Genomic DNA, 21,951 nt, shown 5'->3' with positions numbered 1-21,951 from the left:
CCTCTCTGCCCCAAAGGCCCAAGGGGAACAGGACAGAATAGCAATATCTTTAATGGTCTGAGAAAGAAAATGGGCAGAAAATGAAAGAAAGTTGACAGGGAATGTGAGAAATGAGTTATTTAAAAATATTGCACAGATGTACAATGCTGCCCCCAGCAACTCTGTAGATCATTTCCAAGAATGTAGAGAGCATTTGAAACACTAAAAAAAGGGCTAGAAAAAGCACACAAAAAAATCCACATTCTCCCTGAATAAAATGCACATGCAAATAATGCAATAATGAGATATATTGAAATTGATGGAAAAATATAGGTGATATAAAGACTAGGTTTTTTTGGTCTTTTTTTTCTTGCCACTTTGGAGCATGTACTGCTTAAATATCATTTTTAAAGTATGGTGGTAAAATGCATTTTCTTTCCTTATTTTTCTAGAATTCTGATTTTCGAAAGGCAATTAGCTTCCTTCCAGTGGCATGAAGGCTTCTTCCGGATCAAAGGACTAAAGCAGATCTTGATTTTGACACAGGAGGGTATCCTCCAGAGTCAGGTGACCACCTTTTATTAACTGCGGAAAGGAAGTCTTGTTTGAAAATTCATCCTCCAGCATTGATTCTTTTGGGTCAGGAATGTAGCCAAATATTCGAAAATGCCACTGATTCTACCAAGCATATGTATTCAGTCAAAGATGAACAGGATCTGGTCTCATGTCATTAATTTCTATTCTTTCCACAGTCCATTATAGCCATTAGGTGGTAAAGTTTAAGGAAATGCTTTAATTCTAAATTAATGAGGTTCTCTAGCAGTTACGTGGAAAGGGCAAAGAAACTACATTATAACATCGAAATATCTTTCCTAGAACAGGGATGACTACTAAGTTCTCTTCAGCTTACTATGAATTTCACTAATAGCCCCTTTATTCTGTTCTTTTTCAAGAAAATGGGGTCAGGGAGGTTAATCGATTTGCAAAATTTCGAGGTAATCAGTGCGATTTCATATGTATTTTAAAGCTTCACTCCCACAGACGCAGTCCAGCCAGTTGTGGAGGTTCCCTTTCCAGCTCCTGTGACCTCAGGTGTGTAACTTTACTCTGCCCGGGGCTATGGCAGGCTTTATGGGAACCATTTAGAATGGTCAAGGGCATAAAGGAAATATATGCGGAAAGGGTGATCCTTTATAACCACTATATTCAAGTCAGGATTTGGTCTGACACTGAAATACACTTGCTCAATGTAATTTATAGATAGGATGTAGTTACTGAGTCTGAAATATATCAGATCAATAACTTGGGAGACAAATGGTGATATAACCAACTTCACTCAAACTACTGACAGATGGATAGAACGGTGACAATGCAATGTCCTTTCTGCATCGTGGTGGGGTATAAAACGGATATAAAAGGAAGTACCAACAGTACTTTTCTTCCACCATTACCTCTCCTTTACTTTCATGACATCTCCCTCTGTAAAGATATAAAAAAATTCCTTTAGAAGCTCTCAGTTTGTTTTGGGCTGGACAGATGTTTTTGTCACACTAAAATTGGAAAAAATTCAATTACTATAAAGGGAACCACACCATGCCACATAAGGCACTTGATTTGGTAAAGTTATTCTAAAAAGATTTAAGTTGATAGCTAGATATGCTGTTTGTCTTGTTAGAGATTCTTTCAAGATACCTTAATATGCCAATTAAGTAATTTTAGATGAAAACCTGAAGTGAAGATCCATACAGAATTAAAAATCATGTAAAGTCAACCATTTTTCATTTATGAATTCATTTAAATAGCTGGCAAGTGGAAGGAGAGAATAATGATCCAATTTCGTGTGCTTTTTTTCTTCTTTTTTAAAAATAAGATGTTTAGCTGCCATTCTGTGGAGCAATATAGGGAGTCTTTAACTTATAATTTTTTTGATAAGGTTGGTAAGTTAGGAAAAATAAATCAATGATATTTTGTATACTTGGTGTTACAAGTATCCATGGTACTGACTTGATGCAGAACAGCAAGTAGTGAATGTAAAGTTCGGTCTCAAGGTTTCTGATCTCTGTTCTGACCTGAATCTCTGGCCTTGCAACCAGCAGCACAATTCTCTTGCACTCATCGCTAGACAGCAATGCCACTGCTTCTCCTCGATTCTGGACATCTTCCCCATTTATCTAGAAAACAAATGAAAGTGGCACATTAGTTTCCATTTCCACAATGCTGCACACAATAAATGGCAAATATCAGCTCATTTATGGTAAATGTATGGACAATGAAGCTCATACAATGGTCTCATCTTCAGCCCCTCAGTGGTAAGTGCCTTCACTCAATTACGCGCTTACTGTAAGAGCCATATCGATCCCTGAAGGATGGCGGACATCAGAGGAAGCAGTTATGTTCATAAATGTCCAACCTGCGCCCTGGCAACATACATCTAGCAACACAATTAACCAGCCCCTGACAGGTGACGTTCATCTTTCTCCGCTCAGAGTAATGGAAGTGTCACTCTGAGATAATAGTGCTGGGGGAAGCAGGGCTGGCAATAGCACAACTGAAATCCGTCATCCTGCATGCTTGCTGCGAGCCAATTAGAGAGCCGCAGTATTATCTCTCACCGGGCACTGCTCCCAGGCCACTGCTGATTGCATTTTCGTTTAATCATTTCATATTTGTATGTGGGTCTGCCTCGGTTGCCCCAGATCACTCTCAGGATATCTTTCAGTGCTGAACTAATCAGGGAAGGACACAGTTCATTAGTGACATCCTCATCAATATTCCAGCTCTTCCTGAGGTTTCTCCATTTCCTAAAAGAACAAAACTAATGCGATATCTTAAGGCCCATCTCTTAAGTATGCTTAAATTTTTAAAAAGTAACACAGAGTAAAACTGGCTTTTTATGAGAATATTTAGTGAAAGAAACCAAGCTTGAGTAAACTTTTGATTAAAAAGAAAAGATTCCAGTGGCATTCAAAATGTCTCTTTTTTTCCTTTTTCTGAGTTCTACAGAGAGAGCAAACAGGTTTCTAAAGTTTCTATTTTAAACTACAGTTTTATGTTCAAATGTGCTTAGCTCTTAGTTAACACAACTTTTTTCTTTGCATATTTTGCTTTATTGATTGCTCAAATTCACGGAGACAATGAGATTTTTGATCCATGATACATAATCCAAATATGTAGAAAGAAATTTCAATTGAAGAGGTCAAGTAATTCTATTTAAAGTAAGTATTAATTATTTTTATAAATTAAACAGAAAATGTGGTTTCACTAACCACTTTTACAATAATTATCATCTTTCACTAAGGATTTCTGCTTAAAAGCAAGAAGTAGACTCCTGAGGTTTTCTCCTTGTGGGTCTCTGGGATTCTGGCTGACACATGAGCACAGACATAAGATTTGAAAACAAGCTGAGGAATCTCAACTTTGGACCACAATAAATGATCCTTATTCCTAGAGTCTTATCATAAATATTTACCACAAAGAAAGCAGACACTAATAGTGATAATGGGGAAAATCATATAACCACATGCTGTATTTTTTAATTTGGACCAAATGACTGTCACTTTAGCTTTCCCCTTGTTTATGTAGACAAGAAATTCAGCTTCTACAAGTTTCAAGTGCATTTCCTTTTTCTTTTTTTGCAATTTCCGAATAAAATTCATCAAATTAGAAAATAGAAGCTATGATTCCAAAATGGGGACGAATGGCTGGGAAGCATATGTTGTGTTTTTTGAAGTAAATATCTGAAAAGCTATGTTTTGTACTGAATCCAAGGCCTTTTGTCCTTAAATAAAAATAAATAGGCAGTGATATATTCCACTACCTCCCAATTAAGTGTAGTTTGGAAATAACGACTTGAAAATTTTTACTTTCTTTGAGCTTTGAGGGCTTATGTCCATTTCACAGTCATTCTTAGCAGTATACCCACAATGCATCTGTCTATCACCCATGGCTCTAGTTGCTCAACTTCCCTCCACCATAGGCACATCTGATCCTAAGGAGATTGAGTTGGATGATCTCACACCACTAATCTTCATCTTTTCTGTTTGAAATAGAACTCTCACTACTTTTTTTCTCTGGTCTTCTCTAGAGCATATACATACTTCCAAATTCTTTATCTAAATTTCACTTACCGTTAATGTAAATACTCTTCATTCATGTTCATTTAATAGTACTATTGTGTTTCCCATATTAAAGTGCAGATAACAGTGCCTTTCTAAGAGGGTTGTTATAAAGATTAAATAAACTAATATATGCAAAGGGTTTTAAATAAGTGTCCAGTATACAGAAAGTGCTCAAGGTTGGCACATATTACTGTTGACGCTATTGTTGTTGTTATTATTAGTATTATTATACTATCATTATTTATATTTGAATCTTCAGTAAAGACTATTTTCTTCTAAAGAAAGCAAATATATTAAAATTCATGCACAAGAATTAAATCCATAGTAGTAAACATGGTTCTATTTTAAAAGATACCTATCTCATATGAATTTGTAACCCTTAGAGGGCTTCATGAAGAAACAATATGGTTGTGTTTGATTTTCAGTCCCTGCACAGCTGGTATTCATCTCTCTCCTCTGTGAACTCATAATGACCAGACCTATGGTCCCCAGCCCTGGCAATAAGTCCTTACTTTGGGAGGACAGATCACATGTTGTAGAACTTTTACATTCAGAATCATATGTGGAATGAAATGAACTTGCCACAGAAATCTAGCATTGAAATGTAATTTATTGTTTCTTTTTCAAAACAAAGACCACTTTAGTCATCTGGTTGCTGGATCCTATCGTATTTAGAACATTAGTTTGATACCCAAACTGATATGGGAGAAAGAAATGCAGCCATGGGTTTCAGCAAAGATGTCTCTCAAGGAATGAAAAGATTTGAGGAATGAAATCAGATAGAGCTTTCAACCTTCATTTACTCTTGTTCCTGAATGATGGTTCATAGCTACAGGACTGCTTGTGGGAAAGCGGCTTGCTGTGTCTGAAAACAACAGGCAGACATAAAGGAGCGGGGCCCAGCAACGTGTTGGGGGAGGGTGGCGGAGACAGACAGGTCGTTGCATCACAATTTAATGGAAGACTTCCATTTTAAGAGAAAAGAGGGAAAGAGGATCAGGAGAAGGGTAACATATAACTTTTGTTATAAAAGAGGAAAAACTTTGCCAGAGAATGTATTTGCCTCATTTTCTGTGCATGGGCATACGTCAATATTAGTTTCAAAATGGATATTGCCTTGGCTTAGAGGAGATTTGTGGCAATTACAAAGATAAATCAGTTGAAACCCCACTTTAGGCCCAATCTCAGATATGTGCATATGAGTGTGTGCATGTGTATGTGTGTGTGTGTAAAACCCTAAAAGCCTAGACATGGTTTAATATAGCTTTTTTGCTTGAACATACCAATTTTTAGGTTTTCTATATCAGTGTACCAGAAGCAGATGGGCAACTAAAATTCTTGGCATCCAACTACCTCTAGAATTTCTTATTTGAAAACCCAAGAATCTAAGACGAAAGAGGAACAATTTATTTCAAATGTGTTCATATTTTAGTGGGGAGAAAAAGAAGGTGATGAAGTATAGAGATCTACAGGTCGGAAGAACAGAAATGGGGGAACACAGCTCTTAAAAGGGAAGAAAATAAGAGAGTAGGAAGAAATGCTGAGGGCATTTGTGTAGCATAGAGGAAGACAGACAGAGTTCATTAGAAGTCCTGTTGTTCCATGGGGCCAGGCCAGTGGCGCAGCGGTTAAGTGCGCACGTTCTGCTTTGGCGGCCTGGGGCTCGCCAGTTCAGATCCCGGGTGTGGACATGGCACCACTTGGCAAGCCATGCTGTGGTAGGTGTCCCACATACAAAGTAGAGGAAGATGGGCACAGATGTTAGCTCAGGGCCAGTCTTCCTCAGCAAAAAGAGGAGGATTGGCAGCAAATGTTAGCTCAGGGCTAATCTTCCTTAAAAAAAAAAAAAAAAAGAAGTCTTGCTGTTCCACTGTTTGAGATTTTGCAGAGTTTTGTCAGGGAGTAATCCTTAGGGATATGACTGACTTTTTTGGCCATCGTGAGATTAGGCAGCTTACATGGACTATTATATGCTTACTATCCCAAGGAGGAAATGAGAATACAGCATTCTCTCCTTTGGAAAGCTGATTGTATGTGGACTTTAATCCTTTCTCTCTGTCTCAGAAATGCCTTGTCTTCATTCAGCCCTGCACTTTTGTGAGAAGACTTCCTCATATTAATTCCCGAGGATGCATCTGATACCACAAGTTTGTGGCAATGGCGCAGCCGAAAGAACTGTCAAGCACTTGCAGAGAAAAAACACATGAGAATTAGAACATGTTTTCATGAGGTTGGTTTATGGTCTCTCTTCTGCATAATCCCCACCTTATGTCAATCTTGTGAGAGTGTGTGTTCGCGTGTGTGTGGTGTCATTGGGTGAGGTCACCCCTAGTGTACTACAGGCCCATGGTGTATGACATTTAGAAAATTTTAGCTACATGATGAGGGCAGGACTATAGAAATATTCTACTTAGGTCATCATGAACAGGAAATTAAAATCACAATTGCTCTAAAGAGAATCATTTAAATAAAAGCCAGCCAGGAAACTTCAGGGATAAGAAGTAAATCCTCTCTTTCTCCCACTCTCATCTCCCTGGGAAAGGAGTCATTACTTGTTCATTACAGGGTATCCCATAATCTCCTCATCAGCCATATGGAGCTATTTGTCTATGGGTACAATTTTGTCACAGTTTTATTTAATATAATTTCACCATCACCCTTAAGACGCTTTGTTTCCTGTGTGTACAGATAGAATTGAATTCTAGGCTTTTTAATGTGACGTGTATTTATTCATTAAGTGTGACATATTTGTCACTGAATATAAAGTAATCAGGCAGACAATAGCACTTTATCACCCCTGCTGTTGTTTCTTCAATGAACCAACTCCATTAAGTAATGCCTTATTATCCAGCAAATATTTTATCTGAAAACTTTATCTGCCCACACTATAGCCAAGAACAAGGAAGTGTCAAAACAAAGTATGCATATATGGAAACATATGTACTTTATTTCTATCCAAGTCTAGCCACTGAACTAAAAGATGTAATTTTAATAACTGTATTTGTGTATCTAACCCATAGGTAAGTGTTAGCTGGAAACTAGGAAGGGAGCCAGTGAGGGTGCAGCAGCAGATGTAAGTAGCTGGTGAGAGGAAGAGGTGAAAGCTGGAAACAGCAAGAAAAAAATGACAAAATACAGACCCAACATCAGAAAACATAGCCAAATAGGGTCATTTAATATTGGGGCACAAAATCTTTCAGACTTTTTAGCCACTGAGCGTTTTATTCTATTGTAACACTGTATAATGATTTCTGGGCATAACACGGCCCTGAGCATGAAAAGAAGGCTACATTCTTTTCGGTATACTTAGTTGGAGATGTTAACAAAGTGAAGAATACATTTAAAATTATTTCCAAATCAAAAAAAGTAAAATATTTTGAAGCTTTCCTTATCTGGATGCTGCACTGAAATGGTACCCTTATTTCTTAATGAGGCTATACAAGTAAACATTTACTGCAGATTTTATTGATCTATCCTATTATTTTCTCCACTGAATACCTTTGTTTCACTCATTCATTTATTTATGTATGGGAAAGAAAGAATTTAAAATATGGTAGTAAACAAGACTGAGCTTTGGTTTCCTGATTCGCTTTTCCTTCCCCTCATATATGCAATGACAGACACATTCCATTTTGTTTAACTACAGGTCACCACTCATTGAAGTAGAAATCATATATTCTTAAAGTTTTCTGAAAACTAGTAGGACCAAGAATGACCACTAATTCATGCTTGTATTCTTTCCTAATTGGGGCTTTCAGTAGAGGGTTCCTGATGAAAAGGAGTTCTGTGGCATCCAGCTAGAGAAGGGAGAAGGGATGAATGAAGAAGTGATGTGTCACCCTAGAGAAAGGAAAGAACCACAGAAGGCTGGGCAGGATAACCTGCTGGAGTGTGCCCAAGGCACCTTGGGCACAACTTTATCACGACAAGGTCACACTGCATGGTGCTGTGTACACATCATCTTCCTAATTACGGAGGGAGTGCCCCAAATGCTGGGACGGCATCTTGTCTAATTTTGAAGCCCTGGTTTTAGGCAGAGTGTTGAATCCAAATGTGCTGAACTTAAAGAAACACTCTTCAGGGGCTCATATCCAGTGAGGGGAACCACAGACCTGTGAGAATGACTGCAAGTCTTGCAGAATAGCTGAACAGTTTGTACTTCTTCAGTTTGTCTTTTGCGTCCTCCTCCATTTTGCGGTTGTGATCTGCCGTGAAACCCAACCCTGAAGGGTGCCTGTTCTTATTTTGGGTTAATCTGGACACAAGGGCTGGGGAGCTGTGTGTCTTCCTGCAGCCGTTCCTTATGAGAAAGGACTCAGAATGGACAGAGCTGGCCGCGGCAGGGTTAGTTTAAGACGGGAACTTTGGCTTTCAAAATTATTCTTGATTTGGGCTGTGATCTGCTTACCATATCCCTCATTAAACTGAAATTTAATCAGTCTCCATGTTTTCACATTTCCACGTGCAGAAGAAAGCATATTTCTTCCACCTGTCCCCAGCAACTCATTTGTAAATTATTAAAACGTCTTGAGACTTCTAGACTTTCCTATAGTAATGGAACATTGGGATCCATGTTTACCTCACTTATTCTGGAAAAGGCAGCAATAACTGCTGGTGCCGCTAGTAATAATAGCTGTTAATGTTTACTGTTTACCGTGCACGGTGCTAGGCATACCACATGCATAATCACATTTAACCTTCGCAACAATATGTTTTATTATTATCATTTTTTTTTTAAATGAGGAAACAGGCTTGCAGTGAGAGGTTAAGTAATGTGTAAGTGGTGAAGCTGGACGCTGAAGTTGAGTCTGAGCCCAGAGTTTATGTCTTAATCATTAATTATTAGCTAATAATTCTTAATAAATGGCACTATCCTTACTTTAAAAAAAGGTTTAAATGATAGCTTTTTGTAGATGTTACTATCCAGAAGCAAAGACAAATTCTTTTTCCTAACATTTTACAAGAAACAAAATAAAATTAAAACTGTTGGGCAGATAGTAAGAAAGTGAAGGAAATAACAATACCACATACTTGCAAAATGCGATCTCCTTCTCGAATTCGGCCATCTTTGGCAGCAATGCTATTTGGATCTACCTGTAATGGAGAGGACACACATTTTCAATTGGATATGAAATATCTTCCCAGGAACTTACAGTGTCGTTTTAAAAATATTTTTACAAACCTTTAAAATTCCCTATTGAATTATAGAGCGCATGTCAAATTTTTCTCTGTCAGAAATTACTGATTCTAAAAATATATATGCACTATTTTAGAATTAATGATAATAAAATTAAAAAGAACTAGAGCAGAACTTGATTTGAGAACGACTTTTCTCTCCCTCTCTTTCTTTCGCCCTTTTATCCTTTCTTCTTTTTTTCTTTATCACATCTATTCACTCATGTCTGTATGCCAACTGTCAGACGTGGTCTCGGGCTGACACAATCTTCAGCTGATGCTAATACTAGGATTCTCTGGACCCAGGAAATTCACTTTCTCCTAGGGTGATTTTTAAATCCTGCCTTAGCTGTCTTAGAAAAGCTGATAGCTATATGGTAAATCCATACATATTAAAGGAATTTCTATCTCATGAGCACATTAATTTATAAAGAGATTATAATCTATGTTCCTCAAAAAATCCTATCCATGTAGATTATTACTGGGCACTATTTTACATATAAGATGACATGAATTAACTATGTTATTTTAGAATAAATAGATATTTCAGGCTTTTGAAAGAGTTTACCAACATTTTAATGGGCCAAACGAGTGATGATTTGCTGTTCACAAGGGGCAATTCCATCTATCACATTTCACATGATGGCTTCAAAACATTTATTTGAGCTTATTCCATCAAAGTGTTTTTTTAAGCAAAGTATTTCCAGTGTAGCATGGGTTGACCCATCCTATCCGGAAATTAGATATTGCTTTCTTATTAGGTGGTGCCATCTAGTCAATGAGTTTTCAGTGATCAATCCAGAACAAAAGACACTATAATTACATGTAACAGGTATAAGGAAAACATGCCTCCCAAGTACACATGTTCAGTTCCTGTGGCTTCTTTACTATCCCTGAAAAGTAAACTTCCAAAGCTGACATATTTAAACAGCAAAGAGAGACTTAGACTAAATGAAAGTGAGGGATAATTAATCAATTGCATCCTATTTAGAAGCTATTCAAATCTAAAACTTTGCCTTCAGAATTGTAATTAAACTAATATTAAACTTCTATATTTGTATTTCTACATATTACAGAAGATAATTCTGCAGGTGCTCCCCCATACTTCCTCACCATAATCGGAGGGATTAGCATAGTTGTACAGGTAAAAGAGGTATATAAGTCAAATGTTCTCTGGAGACTTTTCCATTGCAAGAGCCAGTCAGTAAATTCCTTGGTAAATGATAAAGAGTAACATTCACATTTATAGAGCTGTGTAGTTTTCTAAGTGCATTAATTACATTCTCTTTTCCATATTCTAAACACTTCTATAAAAACAATGAGATAAGCATTGTTGGACTAAGTTTCTAGTTGAGGAAGCTGAAGCTCAGTAAGTTAGGCAATGGCCAAGAAAACTTGGAACAGCATGGAACGGCAATTAGTATCTAGCTTGTCTAACTTCTGCATATATATATATATATATACACATATACACATTTTCACACATATATATATACACATACGTGGTTTCACACACATATATGTGTGTGCATACATACATATGGAGAAGTTGGATAATATAGATACATGCAGGTACATACATGTTTGCATGTATAGATATTTAATTTTTAATCATATGCATATATAATTTTTAAAAAATCATATCTTACTATTTCTCATAAAATGATTCTTTTGGGAGTTTAGAAAAATCATCTAGGGGCTGGCCTGGTGGCACAGTGGTTAAGTTTGCACGCTCTGCTTTGGCAGCCCAGGGTTTTCGTGTTCAGACCCCGGGCACAGACCTACACATGGCTCATCACGCCATGCAGTGGTGGCAGCCCACATGCACCATAGAGGAAGATTGGCACAGATGTTAGTTTAGGGACAATCTTCCTCAAGCAAAAAAAGGAAGATTGGCAACAGATGTTAGCTCAGGGTGAATCTTCCTCACCAAAAAAAAAAAAAAAAGAAAGAAAATCATCTATAATAAATTGTTTTTCACATTTTTTCAAAGTAATTAATACTAAGGGTGTTTCACAGTTAAGTACCTCATTTTTGAAAGTGATTATGGGGCTGAATAAAACAAACTAATAGATGCGCTTCCTGGATATTCAAATTTATCAATCCTGTCAGCAGAGTAAAATATGGGATTATTGTGAATATGAGATTTAAAACAATTAGTCGATGCTATTGTTAACAAAATTGATAAAAGACACAGTGGAATGGAAGAACAAATATTTGCTGATCAAAACCTTTGCTTGACTTCCTGCATACTTATGGGAATTTTTTCAAATTTAGGCTATGTTACCATTCTTACACTTCTCCTTCCTGGGATTCTGTGGTGAAAGCAACCACATTAAACAAGCTGATAACAATTACGTTACTTGGGCAACATAATTTACTTTCCTAATTGAAAGTGACAAGTATTGGAACATGGCCAATCCTTCACATTCAAGCCTCCCAAGGATTTTCTCATTGTGAGTCATTTCCCTCCATTCCTCGCAGTCTCCCTCCCTTAATCTCTTCTCCATGGCATCTCTTACCTCGCTGACATAAATGCCGGTGTCTTCTTCATCATCCGTTCGGTAACAGACTGTCAGGCCCAGCTTCTCTTGACTGCTAACACGACACAACTCGACCTCCTGAGAGAAAACACACACAGAACATTTATCTTAGAGAGAAATCCTACAACAGAATGGGGAGCTCACTGATAACTCTTTGGGTCACCGTGGGAAGTTTTCATAATTACTGCCCAACGTGTGAAATTAACTTGTGTGACCAAAACCATCAAAATTTACCGTCCATTTGTATTTCTGTATATTCAAACCAATGTTTTAAATTTTCATTGTAAAGTTGGAGATGTGCAATTCTTTTGCATCAAGTCATAAACTTAAACTCTTTAAAAATCACACCATAAAGTATAAATAAGATATGCATACATCAGTAAGATGGAATCAATAAAATATTTGAGAATGTCACAGTAGGTAGCAAAATATTCATAAAAATATTGAGAGCTACTGTGTTTGTATTTTAATAAAACAAAATAAAGTTCAAATAAAAAAAGATTATACTAGACTCTGTCTCAATTCTTTTTTGGAGTTCTATACAATATGATAATAAGCAAGTGTTTTGGGTAGCTCAGGCCAAGGTTTCCTATTATTCTGCAGAAGCTCTTGCCCTTGAAAAGAAATGGGTTCATCCAGGCTGAAGAGAGAGACATCAACAGTCATATGAGCAGAGGCAATGATTCAAAATAGAGCAGTAAATGAACAAGGAAACACATTTACTGAAACACATGGCTGAGGGGCTTGAAATGTCAGTCCTTCGGTAATGTATATTGAGTCTATTTCCTGATTTATGTTCAGTAAAATAATAATAAATTTCAGTGTATTTCCCTTTTATATAATGAAATACACTTGTACTACTTTCAGAAGCAGATGACTTTAGGATAAATCGCATAATTCCAAGCACTAAAACACAAATTCGTGTTCTCATCATGGAGAACTTGTTCCTATTGAATGGAGAATATAGAGGCCTCTTAGCACATAATCAGATGAGGAAGAACAAAATACATTTAAAATGAAAGTGGAGTCTGGATCAAGTTTCTAGAACTCAGGCTCTGTGGGAGTTGTCAATTTGTCTGTCCAGCTTAATGCTCTTTCTCCATTGCCTAGAACAGGGGCAGTCTCAGTGTGGACACTGAGTAAATGCTGGTTCAAGAGTGACTGCTTTTATTTTAAAATCTTTCCTAGTGTTTGTAACTTTTTGTAAAACAATAATTAAGGAGTTTTTTGTCTTTAATTGGAGTAGATTTTGTGTGCACGTGCATGTGTGTGAGTGTATGTACATGAATGAAAAGAAGATTATGAAGTTCAATAATAATACAGAATTCATTTAACTGTCTATGATCTGAAATAGATACCAGGACTAAATAAGGAAAAACTCACAACTTCAAACTAGGGGATATTTTCCAGGACAGTCTGCGACATTTGAAGAAATATCCTCTCTTTCAACTTTGTATTTCAATGAAGGCCTTTGTCATTGGAAAATAACCATTCATTTCAATGACATGCTATAAACCATAGGTAAATCCTTAGCAAGGATAGACCATCATAAGCTCCAGTGACCAATAATTTCACCGCTGATAGCAAATAAGATGAAATTTAAATCTTCTGTCTTGAGACATATACCGCAAATTGGTGAAATACATGAAAATACGAAGGATGCTGACTTTCTAACTGGGGGACATAGATGCTCTAAATTACACCACAGAGGTTAAAAAGGGCATGGTGTATGATGAAGAATGAAGAAAAAGGATGAAAAATCTTTTCACCTCGAGGAAGAACAGGAAACAGTGACATGATTTGGCACCAGAACCAAAAACTACGCATCAAGCGAGGATATTTTCCAAACTGGCAATAATTAATACCTCCGGAGGGGAAGAATACTTGACTAAAACTGTAACATTAGGAAGGAATTACAGCAACAAAAGAGCTTCAATTACAGCAATGAAGTATACAGTTAAGGAGTAAAGAAGCTTGCGATTCCTAAGAGGCCTACAAGGAAACCTAAACACCCCATAAAGAACTGAGATTGGGACCTCTAAATTAAAGCAAATGAGGAGCTGTAGTCAAAGCTGAAATCCATTGACATTCAATGTCCTTCCAATGGCTGGGGAGAGACTCCGTATGATGCAGGAAGATATTTCCAGAGGGGCATTCCTTTCGTGAATGTTTTCTCTGCATTCTCAATGGTGTACCATGGTGTGGTGTTGGTTTAGAAGATGCATCTCAAAATGTTTTGCAATAAAATGGAACTAATCTATTAAAATAAAAAGGCTGGAATCCACCCATAAGACTTCAATATCACAAATTCAAGTATTTACCCAAGAATCACAGAGGAAAGTAGACTAAGATCCTGAGGTCAAAATAGCGTTTCAATATTGTCATCATATTAGACCTACGCGGAACTGCGAAACAGGTCTCAAAGTTACCTACAGCATCTTTGTTTTCGATATCCCCCTTTTATGACACACAACATGCTCGTATTTCCCAGAGTTCCTAAGGTCTGCCTATCTAGGTGGACACTGGTATTTTAGGTTTGCATCTTACCTACGTCCTAGCAAAATCTGGCATTTGGTGTGGTTTTCCATTCTCTCATAAGTAACTCTTGAGATATAAAGAAAATTGATAAATAAATATTTCTTAAAGGGATCATTATTAATAATTACTTAAAATGTGGCTATGCAGGGTTTGGTTTACACTAATAAAGGCTGCCAATACAAAGCCTTAATTCAAAGGACTGAACTTATGGTGGTAGGACTGCAGGCTCTCAAGGAGGCTCAAGGGAGACTCCCTGGACCCTACAAACCACCCAGCACCCGTCCCAGTGTGGACTTGCAGTGCTTTCTTTGGTTGAGAATGTTTCCGACACTACATATTTCATATTGGTACACAGAAGCATGCATTTTAGAATCAAAGTTCCTTTAATTGTATGACAAAATAACTTATAAGCAGCTACCTGTAGACCACTTTGTTCGCATGAGGCAAAGGTGGCTTTGGAAAGCCTGATTATCTGAAAGGAATCCTCTAGCACAGGTTTAATTTAGTATTCCCTTCGCAGTGTGCAGAAGCCTCTGACTTCTGAAGAAACAACCTCCTGGTAATACAGAATGTTTTCCCTAACAACTTTCATACCTTTCTCTCTGTCACTAGGAAGCTGTTTGATGAAAAACATAAAAGTGAAATGCTACCTCTGTACATTTTCTCCACAGAGACAATTCACGGGCGTATACAAATCAAAGCCAAGTCTGCACGGATGGCATGGCCAACCATCCATAAGTCATTTGTGACTGGAATGCAAGAATCACTTCACATACCTGGTGAAACTACATTAATTGAGGCTTAAATGTGCTTTAAGATGCTATGTTCTAGGAATATGTACAGTCCCTTAAAAAAATCAAATCACAGTATCTAATGCTGTGAGAAATTGATTCTGTGGAGACTGAGGGTGGAGTAGAAGATGAAAGTCAGTAAAGCTTGCTGGGAAACATCCTTCTAATCACAGGAAGAATGGGATTTTTACATAGACTGGTTACACTGCAGTGCTGCGAAATTTTTATATTTTTAATGATTGGATCTAAGGAGGAACCCGAACTTTAAACAAAAAAACCACACTTTTGTTCTCTAGATAGGACTCACTTGCTGGAGGAAGAACTGAGGCTTGAAGCTGCTTGCAATAGCTTTTTAAGAAAATTGTTTCCAAATTCTAGAGAGCTCTGACTCCCATGCCACGAGCGAGAAAATTCAGAGGCAGTCAGTACTATGTAAGTCTGAAGAAGAAGCAGGGCTAGGCAGGACAGTCAATGATACCAAATGACTCATGAGAGAGAGGGGTCTGTTGGGTCCATATCTTTCCTTTTATTTTGTTTGTTTTCCCAATTTTTATTTATTAGACAACATATGCACTACTATACAAGCTTAGTACTAATCATAGGTCATTGTCTTACATTTTGTAACATTGATTAGTAACTAGTGGAATACCATGCTTAGTTGTTCCAACAAAACATTTATTAAAAAACAGCTAAATGGGAAATACAAAAGCTTTAACTCCCACAGGCAAGGGAAACCTAGATACTCTACTGTGAAAATATTGCTTCAAAATCATTATCTTCTGGATAGTAGAATCAGCTATAATACTTAGCAAGAAAAAGCAAAACTCCCAGAATACTCAAATCACCATGACAACATCAGGTTCACACACGCCAACTCCAAACATCCACAGCAAGTGGCTGCAACTAGTAACTAGATCGCATTTCTGTAGAGAAATGAGGATAAAAGTGAAAGCATTTGGTCATGTCTTTTCACTAATATCCTTAACTTCAACTCCTTCCTCAACTGCTTTTCCTTTTTCAAAGATATTGTTGTGAAATGTGGGCAGCTTTTTAATCTCCCAATTTCCTATTCTTAGGGACTTTCTGAATTCTTTGGGAAATAAAGCTGTCACGTTTTTCTAGACCCAGGTTGTCTGTTTCTTATTGTGGGATCTGAATGGCCTTAGGAAGTCCTAAATTACCCATTTTGGGTGGATTTTACATCTTAACAAAGAAAGAAATATTAATTTTGTTTAAAATGTTCATTGGCGGATGGAATGGATTCATGATGGCAGGAGGCAACAGTCGATGCCTTGAATTCTGGACCAGGAACAGAAATGGGAAACTTGAGATCATGGTACGTGAGAAGTGATACACCAATTGTGTATTGTTACTTCTGCCCTGCCAACTAGAGAATCAGGCCAACCGCATGGGAACCTGTCCTTTAATGGGCTTTCGCCCAGTCTTGCTGGGCCTAAAACAGAACAAACGCATGTAAGGAAACTAGGGAAAAGCTTTTGTTTACATCAGTTATTTTTTTTTCTATATTTTGCTTCTTGCGTCTTTTGAGAAAACCGCAATTGCCTTGAGGTATTAGGATCGTGTGGTTTATCTTTGTAAAAATCCAGGAATCTAGAGTTATTCACAACTGACGCGTTTTGAACAAACATTAAATGATCATTGATTAGCTCACTAATGACATTGCTAAATACCCACAGTTATTTGTGGCTTGATTTTCTGATTTATATGTTAGCTCTTGGGGTCTCCATCAAAATAGTTCAACATGCCATAAGCAATATGTAGAAAAGACTATTCATAAAATGTCATTACTTTACTTTTACAATATCCATTTTAAGCACCCCACTCTCTGGTCAGCTCAGATACTCTTGTATTCCCACTCCAGCATTTTCGCTGTCTCATTAGACCTTGAACCTATTGACCCTTCCACTTTTCACTTTCAATAATTCCCCCATGCTCTCCCCTCTCTCCTTGTCCAGCTTGAAATCACAGTTCAGCATAATAATCTTTTATTAAAATCCACAACTCCTTTGTTGTTCTCTGCCTCCACAGTATCACCCAACAGAGGGTCAATTATGGTTAAACCCAACTAGTCACTTCCCTGTGTTCCCACCTGAGCAGCTGCATGATCCTGGAGGAAAATGCACAACTATTCTGACCACACTGACTGCTCTCACTGTAAATTCGTTACCACAAATCTCAAATGGGCCATCAATGCCACCAATGGTCACACTGTGCTTCCTTTGTCAAGTTGCTCCTCTTTTCTCAAATTTCCAACAGAACCTGCCCACTCTCAGTTGATGACCTTACCTCTTGGTTCACTGGATGCTAGTTGATTATTATTACCTCAACTTTACAAAATCCCAGACCGGTATTTACACTCCTTTTCTCTGCAACTCTGCTACAGTGCCTTCTCTCTCTTCACTTTTAGCTAATCATCCTGTTCCATGCTCCGTGGACAAAAAAGGAAGCACGAAACAGAAACTGCTGCATCTTCCCTCCACTCAGTGTATCAATCTAAATTCACCTGTATTCATCCTGTAGGCTGTCCCTCCATTACAATCAAAGAAAGATTCTTAACTCTATCAAAGGCCAATGCCTCCACTCATGCTCCATAAACCATTCTTTTAAAATATTTTTAAGACTTTTTCTCATGGAATTATTCCCTCTCTTTCTCCTGTATTATCAGTTTCTCCTTCCTTATCAGATCATCCCCATTGCCAGACATACGCAAAAAAAGCATTACTATCATCCATATGAGGTGGGGCAAAAGAAAACCAGATAGAGATGGTGGTCAGCTCTAGGCTGGAGGTACTGGAAGAATCTAGTAAAAGTGCCTTGGAAGAGATAATAGAATCACCTTGGAGTTCCCCAAGACCAAATTTACAAGCAGAGAACAGCGACGCTGCAAAGGTTACAGACGTAGGAAACAGCATGTCATGTTAGAGGAGTTTTAAGTAGATAATGTGTATAAAGCTAAGGGTTTAAGATTGGGGTGAATGAGGGGGTATGATGAAAAATAAAACTGGAGATGTAGACAAGGGCCATACCATGGAAGGATTGCCACACCATATTAACTAATTTGGACTCTTTGCAAAAATTAAAGAGGAGTCATTGTAAAGGAAATACAGATCTTCCTTGACTTACGATGGGGTTACATCCCAATAAACCCCCTGTAAGTTGAAAATATTCTAAGTCAAAAATGCATTTAATACACTTCACCTACCAAATGTCATAGCTTAGCCTAACCTACCTTAAATGTGCTCAGAAAACTTATATTAGCCTACAGTTTGGCAAAATCATCTAATACAAAGCCTATTTTATAATAAAGGTTGACTATCTCACATAAATTATTGAAGACTGTACTGAAGGGAAAAGCAGAATGGTTGGGTGGGTACAGAATGGTTCTAAGTGTGTCCGTTGTTTACCCTCGTGATCACGTGGCGTACTGGGAGCTGTGGCTCACCACTGCTGCTCAGCATTGGGAGAGCGTATCGTACCACGTATCACTAGCCCAGGAAAGGATCAAAATTCAAAATTTGAAGTACAGTTTCTACCGAATGTGAATCACTTTTGCCTCATCATAAAGTTGAACAATCGTCAGTTGATCCATCGTTAAGGCAGGGTCTGTCTGTAACAGTCTGATTTGCAGTTCAGAAGGATGGCTTCAGCAGTAGCACAGTTAGTGACTTGTAGGGGTTAACAGACAGGAAGGCAGGGCTGGCCCCGTGGCTGAGTGGTTAAGTTCACGTGCTCCGCTGCAGGCGGCCCAGTGTTTCGTTGGTTCAAATCCCGGGCGCGGACATGGCACTGCTCATCAAGCCACGCTGAGGCAGCGTCCCACATGCCATAACTAGAAGGACCCACAACGAAGAATATACAACTATGTACCGGGGGGCTTTGGGGAGAAAACGGGAAAAAATAAAATCTTTAAAAAAAAAAAAGAGACAGGAAGGCAAGCAGGGAATGTTACCAGTTATGCAAGAGAAGATAAGGGCGTGAAGGAAAGAAAGCAGTGTCATAGCAGTCTTTAAATGTAGTTACTATTATTTCCATTTTACTGATGAAGGAAGGGAGGCATAGAGAGAGGTTAAGTAACTTGCCCAAAGTCACACAGCGAGGAAAAGGCAGAGCTGGGACTCAAGTTCTAGCTAAAGGACCCAGCCTGAATTCTCAATAGCTCCTTCCTCTGGTCCATACATAGCTCTTTCTCATTTTTCAGTTCTCAGTTTAAATGATACTTTCCAGATGGGATCCCTCCCCATCACTCTTTCTGAAGTAGGACCTCTAAAATTCTCTACCAAAATTTCATTGATCCTTAGTAACTTCTTGACAATTATTATAATTTATTATTTTTTCTTAGCAAATTTGTATTTTATTAAGTTGCTTACTTTTTAAAATTGTCTATTTCCTTTACTATTCAAGAAGCAGGTTTTTGTTATGTTTATTGTTATATCCCACAAGGCTTAGGTATGAAACAAAGAAATATAACTCTTGACGGTGGTGCTGTGCCATCTTCTTCACATTCCAGCAGCAGCAGAGTCTGGAGACTTATGAGAAGCCCCATATGCGTTTGTTGGATGAGTTAACCACTATAGGGAGGTTGGATACAGGCTAAAACTGCTTTTGCTATAATTATATCTCAGTATAATTGTATTAGATTTAGTAGGATACATTCAGAAAGCTGATGTGACAATAGATGTGACAATCTCTCATAATCTCTGCCAACAAGAAAGCTAATCAAAGAGTTAACTGTAAAAATAAAGCAAACTTATCTATAAATTACTCATTCTAAGAATTCCTCTAGCAGATTCAGTTTTTACTTATTCACTTGACATTTTCTTAGCATTTGCTGTGTGCCAAGGGCCTCATTCAGCAATGGAAATTTTCATGTACCAACCGTTGTGCTAAATGCTTTGTGAACAATATCTCATTTAGTTTTACAAAAATATGACAGAGTAATACATTGCATAGTAGTTATTTCTGGCTCATCCCCCAGCATTTATTTCCTCTCTTTTTGGAAACATGACCCTGCATTTCTTATGCAGAATTACACCTTCCTCTTTCCCAGTCTATAAGTTTGTTTGGGACTGATTCCAGCTCCAGGGGTAGGTATGTGACCTAGATATTAGCCAATGAGTGTATTTTATGTATTTTATTTCCTTAGCTACAGCAACCATTTTAAGGATGAGTATTTCATCCAGTTCAAGCCCATGAAAATCAGGTCCAAGACTTTTGTTGAAACTATTGGGAAAAGAAACCTTGTCTTTCCTTTTGTACTTGAATCCACGAGAATATCGATCAGGAGCAGCTCAAAGTTTTATCTTAGCGCAATATATAGAGCCTGAGGATGGATTCAATGAGGAGGAGATAAAGCCAAATGACGCAGAAAGACTAAAATTTAGTGGCATCATTTCAGCCCCTGGATCAAGTTATACCTTAAATAGCAAACTTTTGGAATTTTTAGTTTGGAGAGCCCATACATCTCCTTTTTTTCCCTTAAGCATTTGTTTTGGGTCTTCTGTTTCTTGTATCAGAGTCTCAACTGATTTTGGTAGATATTATAAATTTCATTTTATAGATAAGGAAATTCAGGGCCCGTATGAAGTAATTTACTTAAGGTCACTTAGCAACTATTTTTCTAAATCAGAAAATTGAACACGCGTTTTGTTTGTTTCTTTTGTTTTTTTTTTTTTTACTTCAAAGTTTGTTTTTCAATCAATACACTTATCTAGTCCAATGGTCATTTAAGAGCTCATCTTCTAGACTGAGGCATAAACACATAAAGAACTCACAATAGTGCAATGAGATATGTGGTAAGGGAAAGGGATGAAATTTTAAATAGGATGTCAGGTCAGGCTTCATCAAGGAGAAGGTATTGGAACAAAAACAGGAAGGAGATGAGGGATTTAGCCATGTGGTCATGTGGGGTAAGCAATCCAGGCAGAAGGCACATCCAACGGAAATGCCTGGAGTGTGGTTGGCAGTTTAGAGGAAGAGCCAGAGGCCAATCTATCTAGATCTGAAGGAGTGTGGGGAGGAGTAGGTGACCAGGTCACAGAGGGGAAGGGGATCTAGACCACCCAGAGCCTGGCAGGCCTTGGAAGGACTTTAGCTTTAGTCCAAGTGACCTGGAAAGCCTGCGGAAGTGTCTGAGCAGAGGAATGACTGATCCAGCTTCACTATGTATGTTGGAACCCATCAGATATTTGATAACTACTTTTTTTTCCCCTCAAATTTCATATCTTTTCTGGACTCACATGCTCCCTCCTTCATCTTTATCTCCCCCAAAGTTATAACAACAATGGCTAACATTTGCTGTGTTGGGTAAGCTCCCAATCACTGTACACTGATTAACCCCTGTGACTCTCACAAGTTTAAGCAGTAGATATTATCTCCAATTTATAGATAAGGAAACTGAGACTCAGTACAAACCACTTACCCCAGGACCTTAGGCCACACAAGGGGCACAGTCAATATTCAAGCCCAGGTAGCTTGTCTCCGGACTCCTGGCTCTTAACCACAGTGGTAAAACACTCATGCGCCCCCCTTCAACTGAGATGAGCCACAAATCCAGAGATAAGCCACAAGACTCAAAGTTCCAGAGAGAAGCTACCCTTTATGTGGAGGGTGAGAAGTTCAGTGCGGCTGCAGCACAGGGTGCTTAGGGAAGTATTAAGAGACGATGCTGGAGTTGGGTTAGGACCAAATTCTAAAACGTCTCATAGCTGAAGTCCTGGGCTGAAAGGGGAGAGGAGGTCAGGATGCAAAATTTGGGGCTTTCTATCTTATATAAACCATAAACAGTTA

At 38.0% G+C, this 21,951-nt stretch overlaps 1 protein-coding gene across 3 annotated transcripts in view; it reads right to left on the bottom strand.

The window, feature by feature from the left end:
- Nucleotides 1–21,951, bottom strand: part of PDZRN4 (PDZ domain containing ring finger 4) — a 342,458-nt gene that overhangs the window by 7,933 nt on the left and 312,574 nt on the right. For all 3 annotated transcript variants that reach the window (XM_023643376.2, XM_023643377.2, XM_001914682.6), the window contains 3 exons: nucleotides 11,795–11,893; nucleotides 9,129–9,191; nucleotides 2,049–2,150 (listed from right to left, as the gene is read on the bottom strand). In XM_023643376.2, the coding sequence (XP_023499144.1) occupies nucleotides 2,049–2,150; nucleotides 9,129–9,191; nucleotides 11,795–11,893 (264 nt within the window). The remainder of the gene's footprint in view (nucleotides 1–2,048; nucleotides 2,151–9,128; nucleotides 9,192–11,794; nucleotides 11,894–21,951) is intronic.

This window comes from Equus caballus, chromosome 6 (genome assembly GCF_041296265.1).
Source record: "Equus caballus isolate H_3958 breed thoroughbred chromosome 6, TB-T2T, whole genome shotgun sequence".
NCBI lineage: Eukaryota > Metazoa > Chordata > Mammalia > Perissodactyla > Equidae > Equus > Equus caballus.
Note: the sequence above shows the minus strand (reverse complement) of the source record. Positions and strands in the feature narration are given on the sequence as shown.